This window comes from Calonectris borealis, chromosome 3 (assembly GCF_964195595.1).
Source record: "Calonectris borealis chromosome 3, bCalBor7.hap1.2, whole genome shotgun sequence".
Lineage (NCBI taxonomy): Eukaryota > Metazoa > Chordata > Aves > Procellariiformes > Procellariidae > Calonectris > Calonectris borealis.
In genome coordinates this window covers 40227228-40250792 of record NC_134314.1, presented here as the reverse complement: position 1 = coordinate 40250792, position 23565 = coordinate 40227228, and the positions used below count along the sequence as shown (strand labels likewise).

At 44.0% G+C, this 23565-nt stretch overlaps 1 protein-coding gene across 1 annotated transcript; it reads left to right on the top strand.

Moving 5' to 3' along the window:
* The first annotated feature begins 1666 nt into the window (after positions 1 to 1666).
* On the top strand, positions 1667 to 23072 carry TBX18 (T-box transcription factor 18). Its single transcript, XM_075148041.1, has 8 exons — positions 1667 to 2292; positions 3145 to 3328; positions 4853 to 4954; positions 7889 to 8060; positions 14536 to 14703; positions 15889 to 15953; positions 19548 to 19642; positions 22224 to 23072. The coding sequence occupies exons 1-8, from the start codon at positions 2028 to 2030 to the stop codon at positions 22946 to 22948; spliced, it is 1776 nt and encodes a 591-aa protein (XP_075004142.1). The 5' UTR covers positions 1667 to 2027; the 3' UTR covers positions 22949 to 23072.
* Positions 23073 to 23565: the final 493 nt, after the last annotated feature.

The window sequence follows — 23565 nt, the reverse complement described above, 5'->3', positions numbered from 1 at the left end:
CTGATTTCCTTCAGATTCAATCACGGCTGGAATAGGCAGAGCAGACAGACTTTAGACCACGGAACAGTTAATATGTCCCAGATTTAATGTAAAGATAAACTAACTCCACAGCACTGTTCGTCGGTGACAGGCGTTAGGCGTTTTCTGCTCTCCTATCGATTCAGAGCGACAGCCACTGCAGGGGAATTTTTTTCGTAGTGATGAATTTTTCTCAGACAAATTGCCATCTCTTCCAATGTGGAAAGAGTTAGTGCTCCTGCGACGGTTTCGTTTTTGTTGTTTTTTTTTTTACCTTAATCAATTATCTCTCTGTCACATACCTATACTTTCACGTCTGGAAAGCACTTGTACAATTTTAACGCTGATAACCTTATTTGAAGGGATAATTTATCTCTAGGGTATATTTATTCATCAGCCCCTTCGTCAGAGTCTCTGACGAAGCAGCCATTGAAATTAGGGATAAATCTGTGTTTTAGGGATAGGTAAAATGCGATAGTGGAAATGGCTACGTCTCCTAAATGGCAGCTCTTTCCTTTTTAGATTACGATCAGAAATCTCAGCTGTGCCACTCGGCGGCCCGAACAGGACCTCCGAGGCTCTAACACAGACGAACCACACCACGAATTTCTCTCTGTTGCCCAAAACAGCGAAGTGAAGCTGAGATCCTATTCCCCGAAACCGTGAAATGTGACCCATGATTTTTTACAGAAGGAGGATTTCTATTCTGTTTCCTTCAACGGAGCATGTCACCCCACTTAGTTCTGCGGGGAAAAAAAAAGGGGGGAGGGGAAACATATCTCCCAAAAAGAGGGGAAAAAAAAAGAAAACACAACAAAAATCTCAATAGCTTTTTCATTTCCCTGGGCATGCAAAGAAAAGAATATCTGGCTCCAAATCTTTCATAGTTTTACTCACTGGAAAGATACGAAGGGATTTCCCCCGTAACTATTCTATGCACCTGAATATGATTATTATTAAAGTTGCTGCGGCTGGATGCATCGATGTTCATACAAGGTTCGGTTTAATTCTCTTTTTATTGCAGCTTCAGCGGCTAATGGGTTGGGTTTAAAGGGGGCTATGGATGCTGCGCTGAAACCCCTCTGCAGCCAGTGTTTGAATAACAACGCCATGAATCTTCGAGTGCAACAGCTGAATAATACTAATAATTACTAATCCCTAACAGCGAGAAAAGGCACAACGTCATTTTTTTAAAGTCGGAACGGTTTTCCCGAGCGAAACGCAGCGCCCCGGGAGGGCCCCCCCTTCCCTCTGCGTTTCGGAGGGAGCTGGGGCTCCCGGTCAGCCCGGTCCCCGCGGGGGGAGATGCGAAGAGGGGGGGTGGTGTCTCATTAACATTAATTGCGGGGCTCATCTGCCGCGGGCCGGGGGTGCGGGGCTGTTTCGGCTTGGGCGCGGGTGCGGGACGGCGGAGCGGCCCCCCCTCGCCCGGCCGGGGCGGCGGGGGCCCCCGGGTAGGGCGGCGGGCCGGGGCGGCGGAGCCGGGGCCGGGGCGGCGGGGCCGGGGCGGCGCTGATTGGGCTGCGGGCGGCCGGGCCGTCGCAGCCCCCGCCCCGCGGCTCCGCCCTGCCCCCGCCGCCGCAGTGACACTAATGAGCGAGTTCTTCCCACCGGTCTCCTGCCTGGAAGTGCTGACAGATCAAGGCAACAAATTTCAATTACAAGCCCTAATTTGTGTCCGCAGAGCGTTTGTTACCCATGTCAGTCCTGCCTGGCCCATCAGACGGGGCAGAACGTGGAGGAGGAGGAGGAGAAGGAGGAGGGGGAGAGAAGGAGCGCATCTGCAGAAAGGAATAGATTTTTTTTTTCCTCTTTAAAAAAAAAAACAACCCCCCCCAAAAAAAAACTTGGCTGATAACTCGGATTTAAAAAGAAAGGCGAGGAAAAGCCCCAGCCCCTTGCCTGCGCGGTCGGGAGGACGGGAGGGCGGCCGGCGCGGCGGGCCGGGCGCGGGTGCCGGTGCCGGCGGCCGCGGCGCGCCTGGATGCGCGGGCTGTAGGGGGGCGGGCATGGCCGACAAGCGGCGGTCCTCGCCCGGCACCACCATGAGCCTCAAGGCTCACGCCTTCTCCGTGGAGGCGCTCATCGGGGCCGAGAAGCAGCAGCAGCCGCCGCCGCCGCGGCAGCCCAAGCGGCGGAAGCTGGGCGGCGAGGACGAGGCGGCGGAGGACGAAGGGGGCAGCGGCTGCTGCGCCAAGAGCTCCCCCGCCGCCGCCGCCGCCGGCAGGACCTGCGGCGACATGGAGCTGGGCTGCGCCGCCCGCGCCCCCGCCGGTGAGTGCCGCCCCGCAACCCGCCGCCGCGCTGCCGCCCGCCTCTTGCCGTGACTGCCGGGCGGGAGCTCCGCTCCTCCGGCTGGGCTCCGGCTCCCCCTTCCCCAACCGCAGCCGGCATTCTGTTTCCCCCGTATTCCTTCTGTCCTTCCACGCTGCGTGGGCATCCCCCCCGCCACCGCCGGCGCTGCCCCTTAAAACTCGCGGGGCTCCCCGGGGCCCCGGCCGGCGGCGCGGCACGGGGCAGGGCGGCTGCCGGCGGGGTTGTCGGTCCCACAGCGCGGTGGAGCAGCAGCTGGGGGCTTGTTTCCGAGGAGGGGGGAAAGCGCTTATACAATACATATGTATATGTGTACTGCTAGAAGTGTATAAGCAACTATGAGTATATATATATTTAGAGCACATACATATGTATATGTGTGTCTGTAATTTATTGTGTATGGACGCGAATGCATTTTCACGCTGCGGGGGCAGGAGGCCGCGGCCGGCGGCGGTCACGCTAAAGCCGCCCAAACGAAACGCGCCGCCGGCCTCGCACCCGGACCCGCTGCCGCCCGCTTCGTCCCGCGGGCGGGGGCGCCTCACGCCCGGCACGCCTCGGCCCGGCGCGGCGCTGGGGGCGGCTCGCCGCTGGGCTCCGCGTCGGGAGCCGAGCCCGACGCCTCGGGAACCCTCTGGCCGCCCGGACCTTCTAGCGTGGCCGACCCGCACCCGGGTCGCGCCCCCGTCCCGGCGTGGAAGGCCGCGGCCCAGGCCCGGGCCCGGCGGGGCCCGGCTCGGGCGGAGGGAGCGGTCGGGAGGTCCGCGCCGCCCCGGCCCCTCTCGCTTCCTCCGCTCTCCGCTCTCTCCGCAGGCGGCTGCGAGGAGGGCTTCCTGGCGGCCTCCCCGCCCGCCTCCCCCGGCGGCTCCCCCAAGGGCTCCAGGCCCGGCTCGCCGCTGCCCACTCCGCAGGCGCCGCGGGTGGACCTGCAGGGCGCCGAGCTCTGGAAGCGCTTCCACGAGATCGGCACCGAGATGATCATCACCAAGGCGGGAAGGTAACGGGCACCCGCGGGGCCGCTCCCGGGCTCGGCGGGCCGGGGGGCGGCGGGCACCGCCCGGGGCGGGCGGGCAAGAAACGGGGGAAAACCCCCAGATTTACGAGGCAGGTAGATGGCGATAATTTTAGATGGGCACGGCAGCATGTGGCGTTTCGGGTTTCCCGTTCGTTAGGGCGAGGTCTGGGAGCGCCGTGTCCTTCCGAGGGGAAACTTTTCCCCTTCCCAGTGGATACACATGGTAAAAACCTGGGTAGTATAAAAGTATCTGAACTTATTAGAAATTACAAAACCATATTTTATTGAATCCATATGCTACCTTCTACATTTTCAGAGAGGCTCTATTAATGATTGAAACGCAGTCTTAAACAGCACAAAGCAACATTTGTCTTACGAGAGTCCAGTCGGGGAATTTCTGTTTTATCTTACAGGTGCACTGAAATAACAGCGAAAACTAGTTAACCGCAGTCAGGTTTACCCTCCCGCTTACTCAGAAATAACGGAGATAGGATCTTTCTTTCCAGTAACGACTTTTAATTGATTTATATATATGTATTTTTAAGAACAGCAGCAAATACCGAATAAACTGGAATGGCTTTCAGATTTATAAAATACAGGAAAGTACCTTTCATTAGCTTGCAGTCAGCTCGTCACTAGGACGTTAATTTTTTTTTTTTTTTTGACTTTAAGAATGAACTTTCTTGATGAAAGGCATGCCAAACGTGAGCTAAAAAATGCATTTTTATGTTAAAACCACCGTGTCAGTTAATTACTCCGTTTTCTCCCCAGAAAGATCTAAATCGTGAACGTTTGGGTTTGTGTTTTTTTTTTTTTCCTTAGAAATTACCTCGTGCATTCGTTTCTGCTTTCAATAAAGAAGTTTTACTATACCTTTCAAAGGCAGGGTAGCTCTTGCACTTCACCTTTAGTAAGTTGCAGACAGGAAGTCCCGTCTCAATAAAGACCATATTGTTGGGTTACAGCATGGCACGTTGGCTTTTATAACTGCATCCTTGCGGTGTTACAATTGTATCACCGTGGATTTAGCTTTCTGATTTGCTGCTACAGAAATGATGCACCATTTGCTGCTGTCAGTTGAAACTTCAGTGGCAATTTGCATTTCTGTAAGTATTGGTCGTCCTGGGTGGAGGTGGTGTTTGTACATCTCCAGAAGTACATTTCTAGCTAATATCTCAAACGGCTTTAAACGCGTGTACTGCTAAAGTCAAGTCTCAAAACCAAATGATTTACTGTCTAACAATAAAGTTGAAATGATGTGGTAATAGCTGTACTCCCAAAGCGTATCCCAAAACATACGAAGCATTGTTCGAGTAAATGCACTTTAGAAATCTGTTTTGACATATCGAATGGGCCATTTCATGGCTATGTAACTATAATCGTCCAAAAGGACTCTGTAGGCTAAAAGGAAGAACGAGAAAAATCCCACGAACCGGTTACTTTTCCTAAACAACCATTCCCGAGTCTGTTTCATATTAAAAATGACCTCTCTCTTTCCATGTTCAGGCGGATGTTCCCCGCAATGAGAGTGAAGATCTCAGGTTTAGACCCACATCAGCAGTATTATATTGCTATGGATATCGTGCCAGTGGATAACAAAAGATACAGGTATGGTGACTTTAAGGCAAAAAAACATACGACGCAAGCCAGAGGGAGCTTGGCTGTTGGAAGAAAATATTAACGCTATATAAATTAGCAGAAGGTCGTGTTTAACTCTCCTTCAGATTCCTATTTTCATCCCAGTGCATTTAAAAAAAAAAAATTGTGCCAAGTATGCAAAACCAACTACAATTTCTGTTGAAGCTCTTTATGTATTTGCCTTATGTGGTGTATGTACTGAGGGCAGATGCCCAGGTTTTGGCTTTCAGAGAGTGCAGCTCTAGCGTGATCAGGAAATGCTATCATATTTTATTCCTCATCATGTCGGTGGGAATTATTTCCTATTAACAAATAAATATGAAAATACACATTTTTCTAGTGCTAAATGGCATTAACATTAATTAATAACATTAATAGCATTGATGTCTGATTTAATGGCATATAGTTTTCTTGGTCACACTTCAAATTGATTATATCATTTAATTTAAAAGCTGTTTATCACTCAGATATTTGGTTGCCTAGATTCACAAAGGGTAATGTTTCTAATTACTGTTTTTTAAAGAATTGATGGCATTATTGTCTGAAGAATAATGTGAGGAACAAAAGTAGTTGTTCTTTGAACGTTTAAGAGCAGCAATTATGGGCTGAAACTCTCACTATGGCGAGGGCAGTCGTGTTTCGAGGAAGCTAGCTGGACTCTGCTGAAACCACTGGTCCTAGAGCAATGTTTGCAGGATCGGGCCCAAAGCAGTTATTGCTGTGAGTTGTAGACCTTTTTGTAGGTCTTGCTTTACAGATGCGATCCCGTGCTCTGTAGTCGCCAGGAGGAGCCTGGCCGAGTAGTTCAGTGGAGGCAGGATCAGGTCCTTACCAATTGCTGGTTTGATTGTTCCAACCCTATACTTAGTATAATGTAGGGAAAACCGCTGCAGATTTAACTGTAGAACTAGGAGTATTCAGACTAAGACTAAAAGGTTGGTTCTGCAGGAATGCTGCCTCATTTCCTAAGCACACACTGCCCTATGGTTTTTGCGTGTCCTCACTCATTGACTGCAATTTTGTCCTTTTCTCGTGCGGTATACAAGATGTTTCTTAGGGTCATTTTAGATTTTGTGTTTTTCAACAAGGTGCAGATACCAGTGCTGAGGATGTCCAGTACATACAGTTAGGGGAGGCTTTTCAGACTGTACCATGGAGAAAAAATGCTTTTTCCTTTGGACCAGTGCAGCTCAAATGAAAGAAAACCCTTTCCTTGCTTTGTGTTGCACGTGTGCATTTACTTAGCAATCTAAGCATATCGTTCCTAGAAGGTCTGAGCAATTCCTTAATTCATTGAAAAAGTGAGGTAATTATTCCAAATTGAATAAAAATGTTAATATTAAAAATTAAAAACAAGTATATTGAATATGAGTTGTTTAAACCTTCTTTCATTTAAAATAAATAGTCATACTGAGCTGCACTGTCTGCCCAGTGTGATACATGGTGCCCAGATAACTGAAGTAACTTAACAAAAGTTGCATGAAGGGCAGTATTTTCTTAATTGGCAAACTTAAATTTCTGTAATCATGTATTTGTACCACACCTTTAACCTTCCCGCTAAATATTAATGTTTTACATATTTTACTTCACTCCACTTTTCATTCTTTGCTGTGCAATCTATGATTTTTTTTTTTATTGCTGACTTTAACTTTGGCTGTTCATGTGGCTTTACAAACTGTCTTGCAGATCTTTAGATTTGAAAGATACAGCAGCAGTCACATATGGAGCCTAGTCTTTAGCTGTCATAGCAGATAGCAAAACTAAATGGAAATGAAGAAAATTACATCTAGGTCTAGATTTCTAGCAAAACTGGACCTTGTTATAAATACTTGGAAGCTGAAGCTGTTGCTCAAAATATTTTATGTGTATTTATGACTTTATTTGCTTTTGTAGGGAAAGCATGTATTTAGTATAAACCAACAAATATAAAATAAATGAAAAATGTTACAACAGTTGACTGTGTGTGATCTGGGGTTGAGAATTTGTCTCCAGGAGAGAATTTCACCACCATTCTAGATCTTAGTTTTACAGCTTCGTATGAATTGTACGGAGCGATGCATGTATTGGATCATTTTGTTTTAATTTCCGATTATGTTGTTTGTCTTTTTCTAATAAGGAACTGAATTGTACAGACAAATGAGTTGATAAAGTCTTTCTTGTTTTTATTAAAAAATATAGCTGAATTACTGGAATTTTACTGTACTTGAAAAAAATACCTTGAAGTTTTTAATTAGCGCTTTTTAAATTGCCCCGTGAAGTGTCTGCCTTCAAAATAAGTTTTCTAGCAAAGCAGGCACTATTTTTATTAGAAAATGAATTTGTCAGCATTGGCCTATCAAATGAAATATGGGCTGTGTTTTTTCATTTTTAAGCCTTTCTGCAATACTATTCCAGAAAATTAATATGGTCTTGCAGAAATAGCAAGAGCATAGTTTGACATACGTTCATTATTTTTCCCAATCATAATGTTCTTTCCCTTCAATAGCTTTATTTATAGACTCTTATATTAGACTCAACATGTTAAATCTTCCAAATATGGAATTACTGCTCGATTTGATAAATGAAGGACTAGATTCTTCCCTGTTTGCTGATGCCTATTCAGCGCAGAGCTGTAGCAATCAATGAACTGATACCAGCTTAAAGCTCGGTGTGGAGCCTAGTGTTACGACTGTCACTGATTTTAAGAAGCCTAAGGTCAGATCGGAGCGTGGTTTTTAACCTTACTTTTGCAGATACCAGAACTGTGTTTTGAAACTAAAAAAATAACTTCTATTTATTGTCCTTTCATGCTTTGTTAATTGGTGGGTTCTTGCTGTGTGTATGGGCTCTAATTTATTAATACTGAATCGGTCTGATAAACTATTCCGGGTTTTGCGGTTACAGGTATTTGTTTTCTTTTTATAGGTATGTTTATCATAGCTCCAAGTGGATGGTGGCTGGTAATGCCGACTCCCCAGTACCGCCTCGTGTCTATATTCACCCCGATTCACCCGCCTCCGGGGAGACATGGATGAGGCAAGTGATCAGCTTCGACAAACTGAAGCTTACCAATAATGAGCTGGACGATCAAGGGCATGTGAGTACTTGCTCTTCTGCAGTATTATATGTAGGCACATTGCTCAGCCCTGAAGGACTGACGTACAGCTTCAGGGTGCCAGAAATAGGCTTGACTTTTCAAAGCTGTTTTGGAACTTTACCATCCAGATCTAAAATCTGCTTGCTTTCTGCTCCGATAATTAACTGCTTATTAGAGCCTGCTGTTTTACTCCCCCCTCAAAAACAGAACTCCTTTTGCAAAGTAAGACTTTACAAGGCTAAATTGCCTAATACGTAGGGGCAGAATTGCTCTCATGTTTTCCCACCGAGTGTGTTACTCGCAACTTCTGCTCCGATCAAAAAGGACGCTTAAATTCACAAGTGGCTAGAAGAAACATTAATAGTGTGTAATAACTTCATGTGAATAAAAATACACTTAACTATTTTCTTAACCTAAACATTTGTGTGAAATCCCATGAGGTGTTAATAATTGCAGTCAAAAACGAACAACATGGGAGCTGGGTTCGCTCCGATAATGATTTATTACATACCTTATGAAGCAAGACCCTTTCACAGCTGAGGCTCATTACTTGTGAAAAAACTGGCGAAGACGTATGTAGTATGAGTGTTCTGTTTGCAAGTTCTAAATTGTTTAGTTATGACATTATCTAATGTGACAAAATGTGTTATGTTAATATTTCCTTTTCTCTTCAAAACTGTTGAAACATGACAGATGTAAGCCAGTATCTTTCCAGCAATCCCTAAAATAGTTTTACTTGACACCTTAGGAAATAATTAAAAAACGAGAATTGTTTTTAGTCAGGGTGAAGCCTTTAATTTTGCAAAATCCCGTAATAAATGGCAAATGTTGGCTTTCTTTCAGAAGGAGCATCGAGTTCCAAGTAGTAGAGTTTTAAGATGTTAGAGGCGAGTTCTGAGACAGGATGTGGATTCCATTGTCCTTAGCGTAGCCCAGTTTGTTAAGCAGGGTGCTTTCTCCTTCACGGAAGGGAGAGAAGGGAAATGTACCTGGCACAGAGTACAAAGATGCTACATGCATCTTTCAGTATAGTTGTACTCTGTGACATTAAGCCAGGTATTTTGTCAATACACAGTCCAAGTTTAAGTATTTTTTCTCCCCGTTTGTGTTTGCGAAGGAGATTAACTCGAGACTCTGGCCAAATCGTGCAGGAGCTACAACTTCAATGTTACAGAGGCAGGAATGCAGGAGACTGGCTGGACGGAGCTAGCAAAGGTGATAACGAGGATAAAAAGCCTCCCTTTCGCATAATACTGTTCATAATTTCATGGCGCTTTGCCTTAAAAGGAACGCGGGGGTATTTGCATCTCCTGAGTCAGCAGTGCCTTTGTTAAGGATGGACAGAAAGATGTTTTACATCGCTTCTTTCCAGAATTACAGTTACGGGGTCTCATTCGGCAGTTTTTGTTTGAGTAAAGGTTAGCACAGGTAGTTCCCCTCGTTTCCCCAGCATTCGTGTATTTGTGACTCTTCTCGAGTGGGAGTTGCTTTCTCCGAGTCCTGAGACTATTGTAAGGGCTTTAAAAAGTGAAGCGGATGCAAACAGATAAAATGTCGCTTTTGCAGCAGAGAGCAGGCTGGCTGGTTTTTGTACTCGGTCGTTTCAGGGGGGCGATACGTGGGTACTGTGGTCCACCTTGCACTTGCAGTCGCAAACTGCCCTGTGATAAAATCTCGGCTATGTAGAGATTGTATTGCCATATTTTTCCATCCCAGATCTTAGCTTTGTTTTTATTCTGAACTGAAACCTGTGTAGTGTACACAGCACGCCATTATTCATAATGTGGGGGGATATAAATTCTCTGGTCTTTAGTTAAGTGTTTCGATTTGGAAACTAGTGAAGCAAAGCCCTAGTACAGTGATTTGAGACACATTGAACTGATTCAGAGCTACGGCAGCGCCCCTCCTCCCCAAAATGGAAATTTAAGTATTAAAATAAAAGGACAAAAGAAGGATGACTGTAAAATAATTTCATATTTCTCAAATCTGGGAAATTGCAAACATGTCATTCATAATTACCAGAAAAGGCAAAAGCAGAAAGCAGAAAAGTGTCTCTTCCAATGGGTACATTTTTTCTTTTAAAGCTATGGTAGTGTGGAATGCTGTATTGAAAAAGCTATGTAGCCTCTGAATGCCTCCAGCAATAATGGAAAACGAATAATCATATTTTGTGATGAATATAAAAAACAATTGTTTCGCATAAGCAGGAAGGAACCATTTTTCTCAAAAGGGTACCAGGGGAGGGATGGGGGATTAGAAGAACTAGGGGTCAAGGCTGTACTGTCCCTCAAATATTTGTTTTTACATCAAGTGTTCTGCCTCTCCCAGCCCTGTATGGGAGATGGGGTATACTTTAGATTATTAGAAAGTTCTTTATTTTTGCCGTCCTGCTTAGGCAGAATGGCTCAGAGAAACCTCGGTGGGGTCTCTACACTCTGCCATCATTCCTCCAGTAGTTCAAGCAGTGTCGGGCTTTAGCTGTTGTTCTTTGGGTGTGCTTTCCATGCTGTCTAGTTCTGGGGCTTTAATCCTTGTCGAAATCGTTCCTTTATTCTTCCCGTGCTCCTCAGAGGTGTCAGCTTTTGCAGAGTTTTTGTGTAAAAGCCCAGGGCTAGGTTTTGATCTTGCAGGCGTTGAGGTAGGGAGCTCGCATGAGATCAACCCAGAGCCCTTTACCCTATTCCAGAGTATTAACTCTCAGAATCAGTGAGAGAAGTGACCCACGTCCGTGGGAATGGGGACCGTATTTGCAAACAGACGCTAAGGTAGTGTTCCTGTGCAGTATTTATATTGTGGTAGTAGTTCATGGCAGCCAGCTCCCCTTGCATTGCGTTGGCCTGGGATTAGCTTCTTGTGAAAGGAGATCAGCCATCTTTAAGACGACTTGCTTCGCTGCTCGAACGCTTTCCGGGCTCCTTGCTGCCTGCTGCTATTTTCATCAGTATTTTGAGTGGGAGTTTGTGACGACGTAATTTTATAGCGCTGTTCTGCGGAGAGATTTTGAAGTACATCTGCACGTAGGACACCCTCTGATACATGGGTTCCACTTGAAGACTGAGGAGATCAAGCAAAATTTGTAAGGATATGTTTTCCTTGTGTGTTTTTGATCTCAAAAGGGAGTCCCGGGGTGAATTCCCTACTTTGGAAAGATTGTGTGCTTATAGAGGCAGTAAGGGCCGATGGCATCATTAAGACACATACTGCAGCATTTGTGTCTTCCATCTGAGTTGTGACCGTAGGGAAAAGTAAACCTGCATTTTGCAGTTGACACCGAGAAGTGCGTGGTCTGGGTGCTCTTTGTTAATGCCTCTCATCCCCCTCGCATCTGTGGAGTAAGTGCGGCATTGTAAAAGCAGTCTGTCCCTCCGGCTGGTTCGAGCTGGCTGATTGTTCTATTCTGAGGCAGTTTTTAATCTGAATTTCAGTAGAGGGGAAAAGTCAATATTTTTGATGCTATTTTCCATGCTTTTCAACTGAGTATTTTTTGATGCAGAGGAACATCTTTTAGTGAAAATGAGGCTGTTAGCGTGTTAATTGTTCCTTGGTGGTTGGGGTTTTTTTTTCCCCATTTGAAAGTGGGGTGAGGCTGGAAGCAGAGACGGACTGTTGCTCTGCCCAGACTTGGCTCCAAGTAGCGAGCTCTGCTTGCAGTCAATGGGTAGTTACATGTTCTTGTCACAATGAAAAGCTGGGAAACATCAGCATTTGCACTTGCAGTTTTTGTCTTTGTGAAGAGGGAATCCATGCTCCTCGGCCCCACACGCTTCCCTGACTGCAGAAAGCCTGAATACATGGGCTTTGCAGGGAGGACAAAGGAGGATTTTTGGTGAAAACAACACCCAAGTGACGACAGTGGTGGGGAGGTGGCTGTGTAATCTGTGCACCGCCGAGCTGCCGGAGGATCGGCATGTCCCCCGCGAAAGATGATCGGGCTCGCGTGTGCTGGCCAAGGCGTTTGTGCCCAAGCTCAGGGTCAGCGCTGAGGCTTCGTCACAGCAGCATCTCTCAAAAGTCTATGGCAAAGGTAACCCCAGCTTTGTGTGTCTGCCGGTGCCTTGGCCGCCTTTGCTCTGCCAGGCTGTTGCCTTGCCCTGCTGCCTACCTGTGGGCTCCCATCCGATAATGATGTCTTGTCAGCTGCGGTGGTCAAAGTGTGATTTTACCTCTGGCAGGAGAGGTTTATTCCCCCCTGAAGTGTTTTGGTCTTGCCTTGCAAGAGATTTGTAGAGGGAGGCAGGCTCTTCAACTGTGAGTTGAAAGCAATGCCAGCTCGTGCTTGGCGTTTGGTGGGGTTTGTTCTGGTTGGGGTTTTTTATTGTTGGCTTTTAACGGTCTGAAGGGAAAGTTGCTGGTTCTGCAGATAAACTGTTAGATCTGGTTTGTGCTGTTAAATGTGCAAGCAATGCAAAATGAAAAGCATTTTCCTCCTCCTTTTCCTTAGCTTTTTTATCACAGTAGCTTTCAGTGATGCTTAGAATAATAGAGCTAAAAGATTTTCAGAGTGGGCATTGCATCTCCCTCTCCTTTTATGTCCTATCTACATAGTGTTGCTCTTTAATTCACCAGGGCTCTGCAGTTATGTGTTTGTTATTTAGAATTCAGAGTCCTGATCATTAACAAAGATCCCATTGTACAAGGCACAGTACAAAATCAAGAAAAAAAAATTTCTTGCTATGGATTTGCTAATCGTCTAATAGTGTGTCAGTGCAGGAAATTTCAGTATAGCACTGAGCCAAGCCAGGTGGCTCTTAAGAGATGACAAGGATCAGTTTAGCTGTAATAGCTACCCAGATAAGGAGTGGGAGGTGTTCATCTCCATGCTGCTGTGACTTCACTTGTCCTGATACGTGAGCAGAGCAGAACCCAGTTCGTAGCTGCCTGGGTTATCATTGCGTACGGTCAAGCCCACCGTGTGGGCAAGCGGTAGTTTGCACCACAGAGTGATGGGGTGAAGTAATCGGGGTGGGAGCAGAACGCGGCACGCTCAGTGGCACCCGGGCAAATGGCGAGGCACAGAATAGCGATGGGTTTGAACAGTGGAACAGAGCTTTCCTTGATCATTTTTTTCTGTTGCACCAGTACCTCCCGTGGTATCACTGGGTGTTCACAGGAAAACAGGGTCAGGAATGTGCCGTCCTCTCTGCATTTTCATTTTGTAGGTCTTTGCCAGCGGAGAACTGAAAGGAATGCTGTAAAAGAGAATACACATTTGCATGATAAAAATCTTGCTCTGCGCAAGATTTCAGAAACTGGGAAAAGGCTTCATACGAGAACATCCATAGGGCAGTCCCTGAGCAAATTAATTGGAGCCTGTGATGTCATTGTCAAAACCTTACTTACAGGCTAATAAAACCCTTGATTATCCAGAAACTTGGCTTACCCAAAAGGGGGTCATGTGATCTGGCCAGGACCAAGTGTATTAAACTAGCCAAACTCTAGCTTATCCAAATGAATGTAATGTGCTCTATGTCGTTTGGATGAATGAACTTCCACGGTGTCTGGCATAGGGGCTCTGTGGAGTGCCTGAGCACATGCACATTCTGAGGCTACTCAAGGAGCAGGAAATTAAAAAGCTTCCCCTGAATGTTGATTAGTGGTTCCACAGGCCAATAGCCATAGGACTATTTATTTATCGGGTTACTAAATTCTTAGGCCTTCCAACAATAATAGTTGAGCTTCCAATTATTTTTTTTCTTGAAATCATCTATTTCAGTAGTGGTTAGCTGAAGTGGAGTAAAATAGAGGAAAAATTCTATATTTTAAATCTCCTCTAAAATTTGGGAGCAATATCAAGAGGTATTTTTGTGTTTAATTTTATGCACTGTGAGTTCATATACTTCTTGTTTATCATTTATTCTTAATTTGCACTTTGGTATGCTGGGAGGGGTTTGTGTATTGATATTCATTGTCCGTATTATAAATCTAGGGTTATTAACACTTTAGAGTTTTGGATTTTGGTGTTATTTTACCCTAAGTTTCTGCTTCTTCAGAGTGTGAGAGTCTCAGCTTATGTTCAAAACAAGGTGTGTTTCCAGCCTTTGGGATATCAGGAAAAAAAATAGTTCCAAGCATATCCCGAAGGTTCCAAAAACAAAAGGCAAATGCTGCTGCTGTTAATCGTGTTAGATCAAATCTAGGCTCCAGTGGAAAAAAGTGACAAAAATTTTCTAATTCCAGTGGGACCAGGACTTCACTCCTGTTTTTTTTTTTCTTTTTGAGCCAGTCTCAATTGAGCCAGTCTCTGAATTTGTAGCTCCTGAGTCGTAATTTTTAAATGCTTAGGGTTGGCAATAACATAAATGCATGGGGATTAGACTACTGTAATAAGAACCTTCAGAGGTTAAAGAAAACATTTGATTTCCAGTAAGTGGCATGGTAAACACATACCATAATCTGTTCCAAAAAGCTATTAGTCCTGAAACAGCAGGGTGTCCTTTCTAATAAACGTTATCTTTTTCCTTTCATGACTGCATAGATAATCCTTCACTCTATGCATAAATATCAGCCTCGTGTCCACGTCATCCGAAAAGACTGTGGAGATGATCTGTCCCCCGTCAAGCCTATCCCTTCAGGAGAAGGGGTGAAAGCCTTCTCCTTTCCAGAGACAGTTTTCACTACTGTCACAGCATACCAAAATCAACAGGTAACGTGGGCTTTCTGCTTAGGACTTCACAGGTTTTTCAGAGTAGACCAGGGAAGTCAGAGATAGGAGAAAAGCAAATACTTTTATTATACCACTTATTAAAAAGCATTGTCTAAACCCTTTTTGTATTACAAGTAGCTTTCACTAATGTTATTGCAGCAGCGCCTGGAGGCTATAGCTGAGACTTCAGCCCGTGTGGGCTAGATGCTGCGCATAAGAAGTCATGCTTATTATGGAGATCACACAGTCTAATTAGCATAGTTAATGGTGTCTTAATTATAAATACAACATTGAAGCACAAGGCAAAGAGCGGTCTAATTTTTTTAAAGGTGTTTTTGTACCTTTAAGTGTAGATACATGTCTGGATAGAATTTTTAAAGCACTTTTGTTCCTGACTCCAGTGATTTCAAAACTCCCTGGACCTTAACAGAGAAGCTGAGGTCTGAAGAAAGTTGCAGTCATTTTCATGAACTGCATTCAGCATATGTTATTAACTGCAATTTATTTGGGTCCGCACAGAGTCAAAGTCAAAAGTAAACTGCAGGTTGCGTGACTCCGGTGTTTAGCTCTTATTATCACTTGTTTAAGTATTAACATACACAGTGACACCATAGTTAGTGTTGTCACATTTTATTAATTCCACGTAAGTTATTGCAGCTATATTTTGGCAAATTATATATGGCTTGCTATCTTACAAAGAGAAGAGCAGGATAGCCATGTAAATACTGAAATATAATTATTTTGTGCCTATCCTATTTATTTAAATAAACTACAAGTATTTGGGCGGGGAGGTTGCTGGTTTTGTATGCAGGATAATAGCCTAGAGATAATCTCTCTTTTCACATTTCCTTCTTGACCTGTACAGAAATAAAATTTAATTTAAATTTTATTGCAGTTAGGCAGTGTACTTTCTTAGGTGAAGAATGACATTTGCCAGAAGATTTTTCTCAAGAATTCCAACCTGCCATTTGGTAGCATTAAATACCTATTAGCTTCCCTGGGGATTTGCAAAAATAATGATCAGAAGGCTGGCCCTTATTTCGCTGTGTTTCAGGACAACCATCTTAAACCATGCAAATGTGAAGATGTTTCTGCTCCACTGTCAGCTTAATTCTGTCAGGAGAGTCATTTTGTGTGTTACTTAGCTGAATTTGCAGGTAATAATTTCTCTACTCATATTCACAGATAACTCGTCTGAAGATTGATAGGAATCCATTCGCCAAAGGGTTTAGAGATTCGGGACGTAACAGGTAGGTGTTGGGGAAGGAGGTGGGCTTGCTGCTGCTGACAGATTTGGTTTGTGAAGGCTGGTCGAGGGGAATACCTGTATTTACAAACAAATCAGTCTGAGGACTCAGACTCCTTGAGGGAGCACTTAGGCTTCCCAGTAATGTTCTCTGTGGTGGGCTCCCGTTCTTACTCCTCTGACCATCTAGGTCAAGAACGGGTTGGCACTCGGCTTGACTCATGTACTCAGGTTTCCTTTCGGTGGAAGCGGTGGCATACCGTGAAGGCTGCAAATGGAATTAATGCATACTCAGGTCTGTGATTTCAGGCTGCTCCTGAAATCTCCTCTTTCTTCTGGCTGGAGACACAAATTGCAGTGTCAAACTATAAGCCTTGTTGTCACTTACTCTTGCATGTAAGTGACATTTAGTATGGATGAATGGCTCATTGCTTTCTCTTGAAAAGGAAGAAACTAAGTCGCCTTTTGCAGTAACCTTATGTTTACTACACTTGCCTAGGAGGTGGGAGACCTGTGTTCAAGTGTCTCTTTAGCCTAAGGAGTTTTAAATCCACTTCCTACGTGAATGCTTTTCTTACTAGGCTATAGATGACCTTGAAATGAGCCTGGTTTCTACCTACTCTGTTGCGGTTGGGCTGATTAATTGCTTGTTCTCTCTTGATCCATGAATCTTTCAAAATAGCAATGGGGAATCTGAGTAGTGCAAAGTGGAGACTTGGGTCTAGTCCCTGCTGCCAGTACTGATGAGGTATTTTATCCAAAGACTGTTTAATGCAAAATACTTAAGCCTGTTATGAATTGTATGTTAAACCATTTCAGCTAAAAAAAGCAGCATTTAATTATGGTACATATTATACATCAGTTCCAGTGACCACATTGCGTTTGGTGTCTACAGCTGCTATATTTATGATCTAGCCTTGCAGAGAAGGGAGCAGACGCTGTGCTGGTAGGAATGCTCGGAGAGTATCTTTTGGTAGCTGCTTTATTAGGCTTCTCTTTTAGCAGAGGCTACAGCATTAAAACCTCTTTTGTGCTTCCACCTGAGTTACATAAATGCTTACATAAAACTTTTCAGTTTGCACTCTGCATTTGTTGCTCTCTAAGATTTTTGTCTTCTAGCAAGAAACAATTGGCCATGCTCTGTCCTGGGGCCTGGAAGGGATGCCCCAGGCACCGGAATAAATTGAGTTTTGTCCTCCTTTGTAGCCTTCTAGTTTGAAATTAAGTGAACAGTAACTTCCAGATAAATGCAGTGACTGAAGAAGCAAAACATGCTGTGTGTACTTGGGGAAGAAAAGAGTTGCCATACGTGCCCTATTTGACAGCTCTCCGTAGCCAGTGTCTGTGCTATGCATGCTTTATGCAGAGCTATAAAATGAGTACTGAGGAACCTCCTAAGAAGCGTGAAACCCTGACTCCTCCGAAATTTCTGAGTTTATGAAACAAGAGAAGATGCCCTTGAAAATAGAGAGGAAAGAATCGTTCAGAAATCAGTTTTGAACTGGATGTAACGTGGCGGGACAGCCCTGGTATTACCCGAGGACGATGTAGGTGCAGTAAGAGTACTGCATCTGCAACCATGCAAATCCAGTTGTAGGACTGGGGATATCCAGAGAGGGGTTTTTTTTGTTTGGCTGCTAGGAATACGTTTGGTTTGGGCATTAGGAAAAAAGCAGGATATTTTAACTGAAAGGCAGTTACAGTTTATGGAAATGGATTAGGAGGCCAGTCCTGTAGTAAGGGCCAGCCTCTGTATAAATGTTTCCGAACTGACTTTAGATGATGCCTGAATGCTTTTACTGTAACAAACATGCTCGTTACAGAAGTGACTCTGCAAACTCTTGTCCATTGCAAATTGACATTGGTTTACTGAAGTCAGTATTGCTGTTCTCTTTGATAGGCTCTGTGGTACTGAATAAGTGTGTTTGGGAATGCAGCTCAGATTTTTAATTGTCGAGGAAAATTTCCTATTTTATTTTAAATTACTGGTCTACTCAGTTGATTATTATTTTAATCTGTTGCTGAACATTGAAATTAAATGTTAAGATTCGGTTGTCTTCATTGTTCTAGCTGGTATACTTATCACCTAGGCATTTTAATCTCCAACAAAAGTGTAAAAAAAATACGGTGGTACCATTATCTCCAACTTTTCGATGTGGCTTTAATTATTGCAGCTATCTTACTCTGCACTGCTTCATACAATGATTCTGTTTAATTAAAAATATTCCCTTTCAGGTCATTCCCGTTCAGTCCCACAGGCTATTTGACAGAAATCAGTAGCTTCACCTTTTAAAAGCATTCCCTGTGCATTTGCAAAGTGCAACAGAATTTATGTGCTGAGAATAGTTTCATTCTTCAGTTAGGCCTTAAGTTTGACCCTATAAAAACTTTTACTCAGGAAAGGACCAGAATTTCTCCCTTTAAATACTTCAGGAAAAGCATAACTGTTTTGTTAAATAAACTTGGCCATTTGATAGCGTAAATTAGGGTGGTGATAAAATGTGGAAATTGTTCGAAGGCATCTTGTATAAATTATCGCCTTGGCTGCACTCCTCCAGGAGGTGGCTTTTATCTCCGCTTTAACTAGAAATGAAAATTCACCATTGCTGCAGAAAATGAAGGCTATCTTTTTAGTCCAGGTTCAGCTAATAAATACTTTATTACTGTTTCCTGAAATACATTTGTGATCCTGTTGGAAATGCAACGGGGAAGAAGCAGTATCAGAAGAACATGTCGGTAGCTTCAAATTGGGCTATTTGCATAATTCGAGTTTACAGAGTGCTGCTGCTCAAAGGCAAGCACTTGTATTTGGTGTGTGCCTGATGCTGACACTTAACAGGCCTTTGGGGCCCAGCAGCCAAAAATAACAGCAAAGTGATACCTCTGAGGTGCGTTATTCATAAAATTCTGTCAGAAAACAAAGGAGCCTTTACCTTCAGGAAGTATTTTTGTAAATATTGTCTGCCACGATTGTCTACCGGGTTATTTCTGCTTTGTCATGACACTGTTGAAAGAAAATCATTGCCTTTAGAAACTGAAAATCTTCATTTTGCTCAGCACATAATAACCAAGACACAACATTGCTTTGTACGTTTTAGTACCCGAAGAGCTGTACACCCAGGGCTTGCTCAAGTTGTAAGTGTGATTTTCCTTCTCATTGGTAATGACTGGGAATCCTGTTTTAAAGGAAGTTGTCAGTGGATCACCTTTGTTCTAGACAGAAATAGGACATCATCCCTCTGGCAGTTAGAGCATTACTTTTAAGGAAGTGTCATACTAGGAAAACATTTAACGTCATTTTAGCCAAGTTGTGTCATCCCCCACGCCCCCGCAAAAAAAAAAAAAACAAAAGCCAAAACTGACGTCGAGAGCCAGATTGTGGAAATAGGAAACTCTGTGCACGCTGCCAGCCTGGTGACTGCAGATCACAGCGATCTCATGGGTTAGGATGTAAGGCTCTTTTCTAAAAAGCAAAACGAAACTCAAAATAATCCTGAAATGTGACTAATTTTTATATGTTTTTGAGGTAAACTATGCAGAGAAATGTGGCAAAATACAGCTTTCTTTCATGACACTGTGATGTTTTTGTTCTAAATAGAATGGGACTGGAAGCTTTGGTGGAGTCTTATGCCTTCTGGAGACCTTCACTGAGGACACTTACGTTTGAAGATATACCTGGGATACCCAAGCAAGGTAACAGTCATCTTTGTGTTCTTTCAAAACAAAAATGCGTGAAGATAAAGCTTCGCCTATCATTCTTTACAAAAATCTAGATGAGTGTGTCGTTTGCAGAGAAAAAACAACGAACCAACCCCAGCCCAGGCCATCACCTCTCATCAGAACTATTCTAAGTTAGAAAACTAATGCTAACTTAACCACTGTGGCAGTAAAAATGTTAGGTTGTAAAGATAAATTGGATCACATGTGGAAGATGACAGTTACTTAAGGATGGAATAACCTCTTCCTTGGTGTTATGCTCTGGCTAGATACACGAGGCAGAGTTCATTTATAGATGACTTCCGTTGTACACATCCAGAGTCCAGTACAGGAATTACTCGTGTGTTTAAGAGGAAAAAAAAGGAATGCGAGAAGAAATGTCCTCTAAGTAACGAATCAGTAGTGGCAAGCTTAATTGGGTTTCCTCCTTGGAAAGCCTCCTTGATTCTTAAAGACCTAAAAATTGTTCAGTAAAAGTCCCGACAGACTTTATCTGCATCCTAGAGCTTGAAAAAATGGACTTCCTCTCCATTTTGTTTTTTCCTGCTCCCTGGTCCATAACCTTTTGGCTCCCACTTTCTCCATCCTAGAGGTGGTACTGTGGGGGAGGGAGGGATATTTAAATGGCCTGTTTGGACAGGGAGGGGAATCTCTGTACTCTTTTCTGAGTTCCTTTATTTCCAAAGTACCCCAATGCATATAGAAAACCTCTCAGATGTTTCCCAACTAAGTCAGACCTATTGCTCTTGATTCTTTGCATTTCCTGCTACCAAATTTACAAACATCCTTCCTGCCTTCTTGATAATGTATTCCAAAGCCATTAAGCGTCTTCAGAGCAAAAACCCAGAAAATACGGAAATGCACAGAAACCACTTTTGTCAACTTCTCCCAACTTAGCGCATCCCTTTGAGAAATCTTGAGCATCCATGCCTGATGTGTGCAATTAAAAAGGAGTTTTTGTGCCAAGTCACAGATACGTTGGACGAGGGTTGGCAGGGTTTTGGGTGGAGGATGGGGATGGGGGGACTGTCCTCGTAAAAAAGGCCTGTAATGAGAAGCCAGCATCAGAGCTGATATACCTTGTCAGACTGTGTAAGATTGAAAGGCTTGAAGTTAAAATGTCTAGGAGACAGGCCAGCTGTATTGCCCTGTTTGTAGACAGCAGCACTGTGTGAGAGCAGGGGAATTGCTGCCATGAACTTCCCGCTTCCTTTTCTGCTGTTGCAGGTTAAGGAGCTTGTTGAAGTTACTGTTGATGTTCATAGAATGGGAACTGGGATCCTTGGAAAATCTTTAGTCGACTGTACCTTGGCCAGTAGGGTGATTTAGAGACTTGCTGAAAGACCCCATTAGAAATTTGCCCTGGTTGGTAATGCTGGAAGTGGCCACCTTCGGGTAGCGGAGGCATTGACATAGATTGGAAGAAAAATAAGTATGCCTTACACTAGGATTTCTTGAACGTGGCAGTGTCTCACGGTGCTTTGTGCCTGTTGTGGCCTGTCAACAGAGCAAGAAGAAGCAGGCCGAGTTCACTGATAATGTATTTTTCTTTTTAGAAGCTCACCTATCATGAAAACTTGTTAACTTATTGACAGCATGTATCTCTTTGCAGCATCAAACTGTTTGATAGTTAATGTCATTCACAAACAGGAGAGTCTTCTGTGTTAAGTACCTTCCACCTGGGAGACTCTGAAAAGCCCAAATCAATTTTTCTACACTCATTTTTTGGGGAGATACAATCTCTAAGAAAAAGCTGTTTCTTACAGCTGGGAAACTTTCAGTCCTGAGAAAAGGTTTCACCTGTAGCAAGCAGTGCATGTCAGGAGCATTCAGCACTGGTATTTGTCATGTAAAAAGTTCTGATATCAGTAAATGAACAGTTTGTGAACAGTTTGCAGCAAACCTAAACCTCCACCTACCCGTTCAAGAAATGAAGCAGTCGTGCACAGTACTCAGCCTACACTTTTCCTGAAGTTGTTCTGAAGTTTTGTTCTCGTGTTTTTTGGTTTGAAGTTGGAAGTTTTTTGTTCTCAAGTTTTGTTCTGAAGTTGTGAACTTTCCTGAAGCTGTTGAACTGTGGGAGTCTCTATCATTTGAGCTAAGGAGCCGGTTCCTTAGCTGGTGCTCTGACGGCGAGTCAGGCACAGAGTGCTTGAAACGCATTCTGGGGTGTAGCAACAGCAAAGACAATACGAAATTCGTAACTTTGAAGAAGGCTTCCTGTGATGTGGCACTCGCCTGGCTACATCTTAGCTGCCATGCAGCTTGCTTCCCGTGTCAAATAAAGAGTAGTTAACCTTTCGGGAGCTTTAAGTATTGAGTGATGGTTGCAAAAGCATAACTTACGTTCTCTTTCTTGGACAGGTTGTTTCTTTAAGAATACGCATGTGCCACACACGCACACACCCCCCTACACATGTATGTACATGTCATTTTTTGAATGAATTTGCGTCGTGTTTCATGTCAAGGGTTACTATAAAAGACAAAGGTCTTGATCTGTCACCTAGGAAGTGAACCTTTTCCAACATGCGTCTTACACTGTAATATTCTCTTGCAGGAAATGCAGGTTCCTCTACTTTACTCCAGGGATCTGGCAGTGGAGTGCCATCTACCCACCCTCACCTTTTACCGGGTTCCCCTTGCTCATCTCCAGCCTTCCACCTCAGTCCCAACACTAGCCAGCTCTGTAGCCTTGCTCCAGCTGACTACACAGCTTGTGCCCGCTCAGGCTTGACCCTGAACAGATACAGCACTTCTTTGGCTGAAACCTACAACAGGCTCACAAACCAAACCAGTGAGACGTTTGCGCCCCCGAGGACTCCCTCCTATGTCGGTGTGTCGAGTAGCACAACTGTGAATATGTCTATGAGTGGCAATGATGGGGATGCGTTCAGCTGCCCGCAGACTGGCTTATCTATGCAGATTTCAGGGATGTCTCCACAGCTCCAGTACATCATGCCATCCCCCTCCAGCAATGCCTTTACCACTAATCAAACCCACCAAGGCTCCTACAACACGTTTAGACTGCACAGTCCCTGTGCGCTCTATGGATATAACTTTTCCACATCCCCTAAACTGGCTGCCAGTCCTGAGAAAATCGTTTCTTCCCAAGGAAGTTTCTTGGGGTCCTCGCCAAGCGGAACCATGACGGATCGGCAGATGTTGCCCCCCGTGGAAGGAGTGCACTTACTTAGCAGTGGGGGGCAGCAGAATTTCTTTGACTCTAGGACCCTAGGAAGCTTAACACTCTCATCTTCTCAAGTGTCTGCACATATGGTTTGATGAAGCCTTTAAGTAAAAGTACAGTATGTTTGGTGTCTACAATGTATTTCTTTCGGAATATGAAAGGACACTCGATGTAGCTTGTAAAGTGTGTGTATATATAATATGAGAGGAAGTTTCACTGAATTTTTGACTTGCTCGTGGCCAGATTATTCTCCTATTTTGAGTTACACAGAGTTTGTTGCGGCGCAGACTGCTTTAGTTTTCTGGTATAATACACTTAGTTGTATAACACGTTGGGACATATGCAACAAATTAAGTAAGACTTCCTCCCCTTTCCCCCTCCTCTGTTCTAACCCCTTTAAAGAATGAAATGACACTTGGAGTATTAAACAACACAAACAAGCCCACTTACATTTCCTATAGTACTAGTGAGTTTCTTTAAAACATTCGTACAATGATAAGCTGATGCACCAAAGGCATTTACAAGTTTCTTCTCTGTTATAAGGGATATGAAGGGTATTTGGACTTTTAAGTGTTAAGCATCAAGCCTAAAATAGACGTTTAGCTAATGGATTATTTACAAAGTAAACGGAAAGATTAGTTTGCCTTCTCATGATATGCTGTTTTTAGCTTATCAACGGCACAGCATTCTTACTAGGATTTATTTTTTTCAG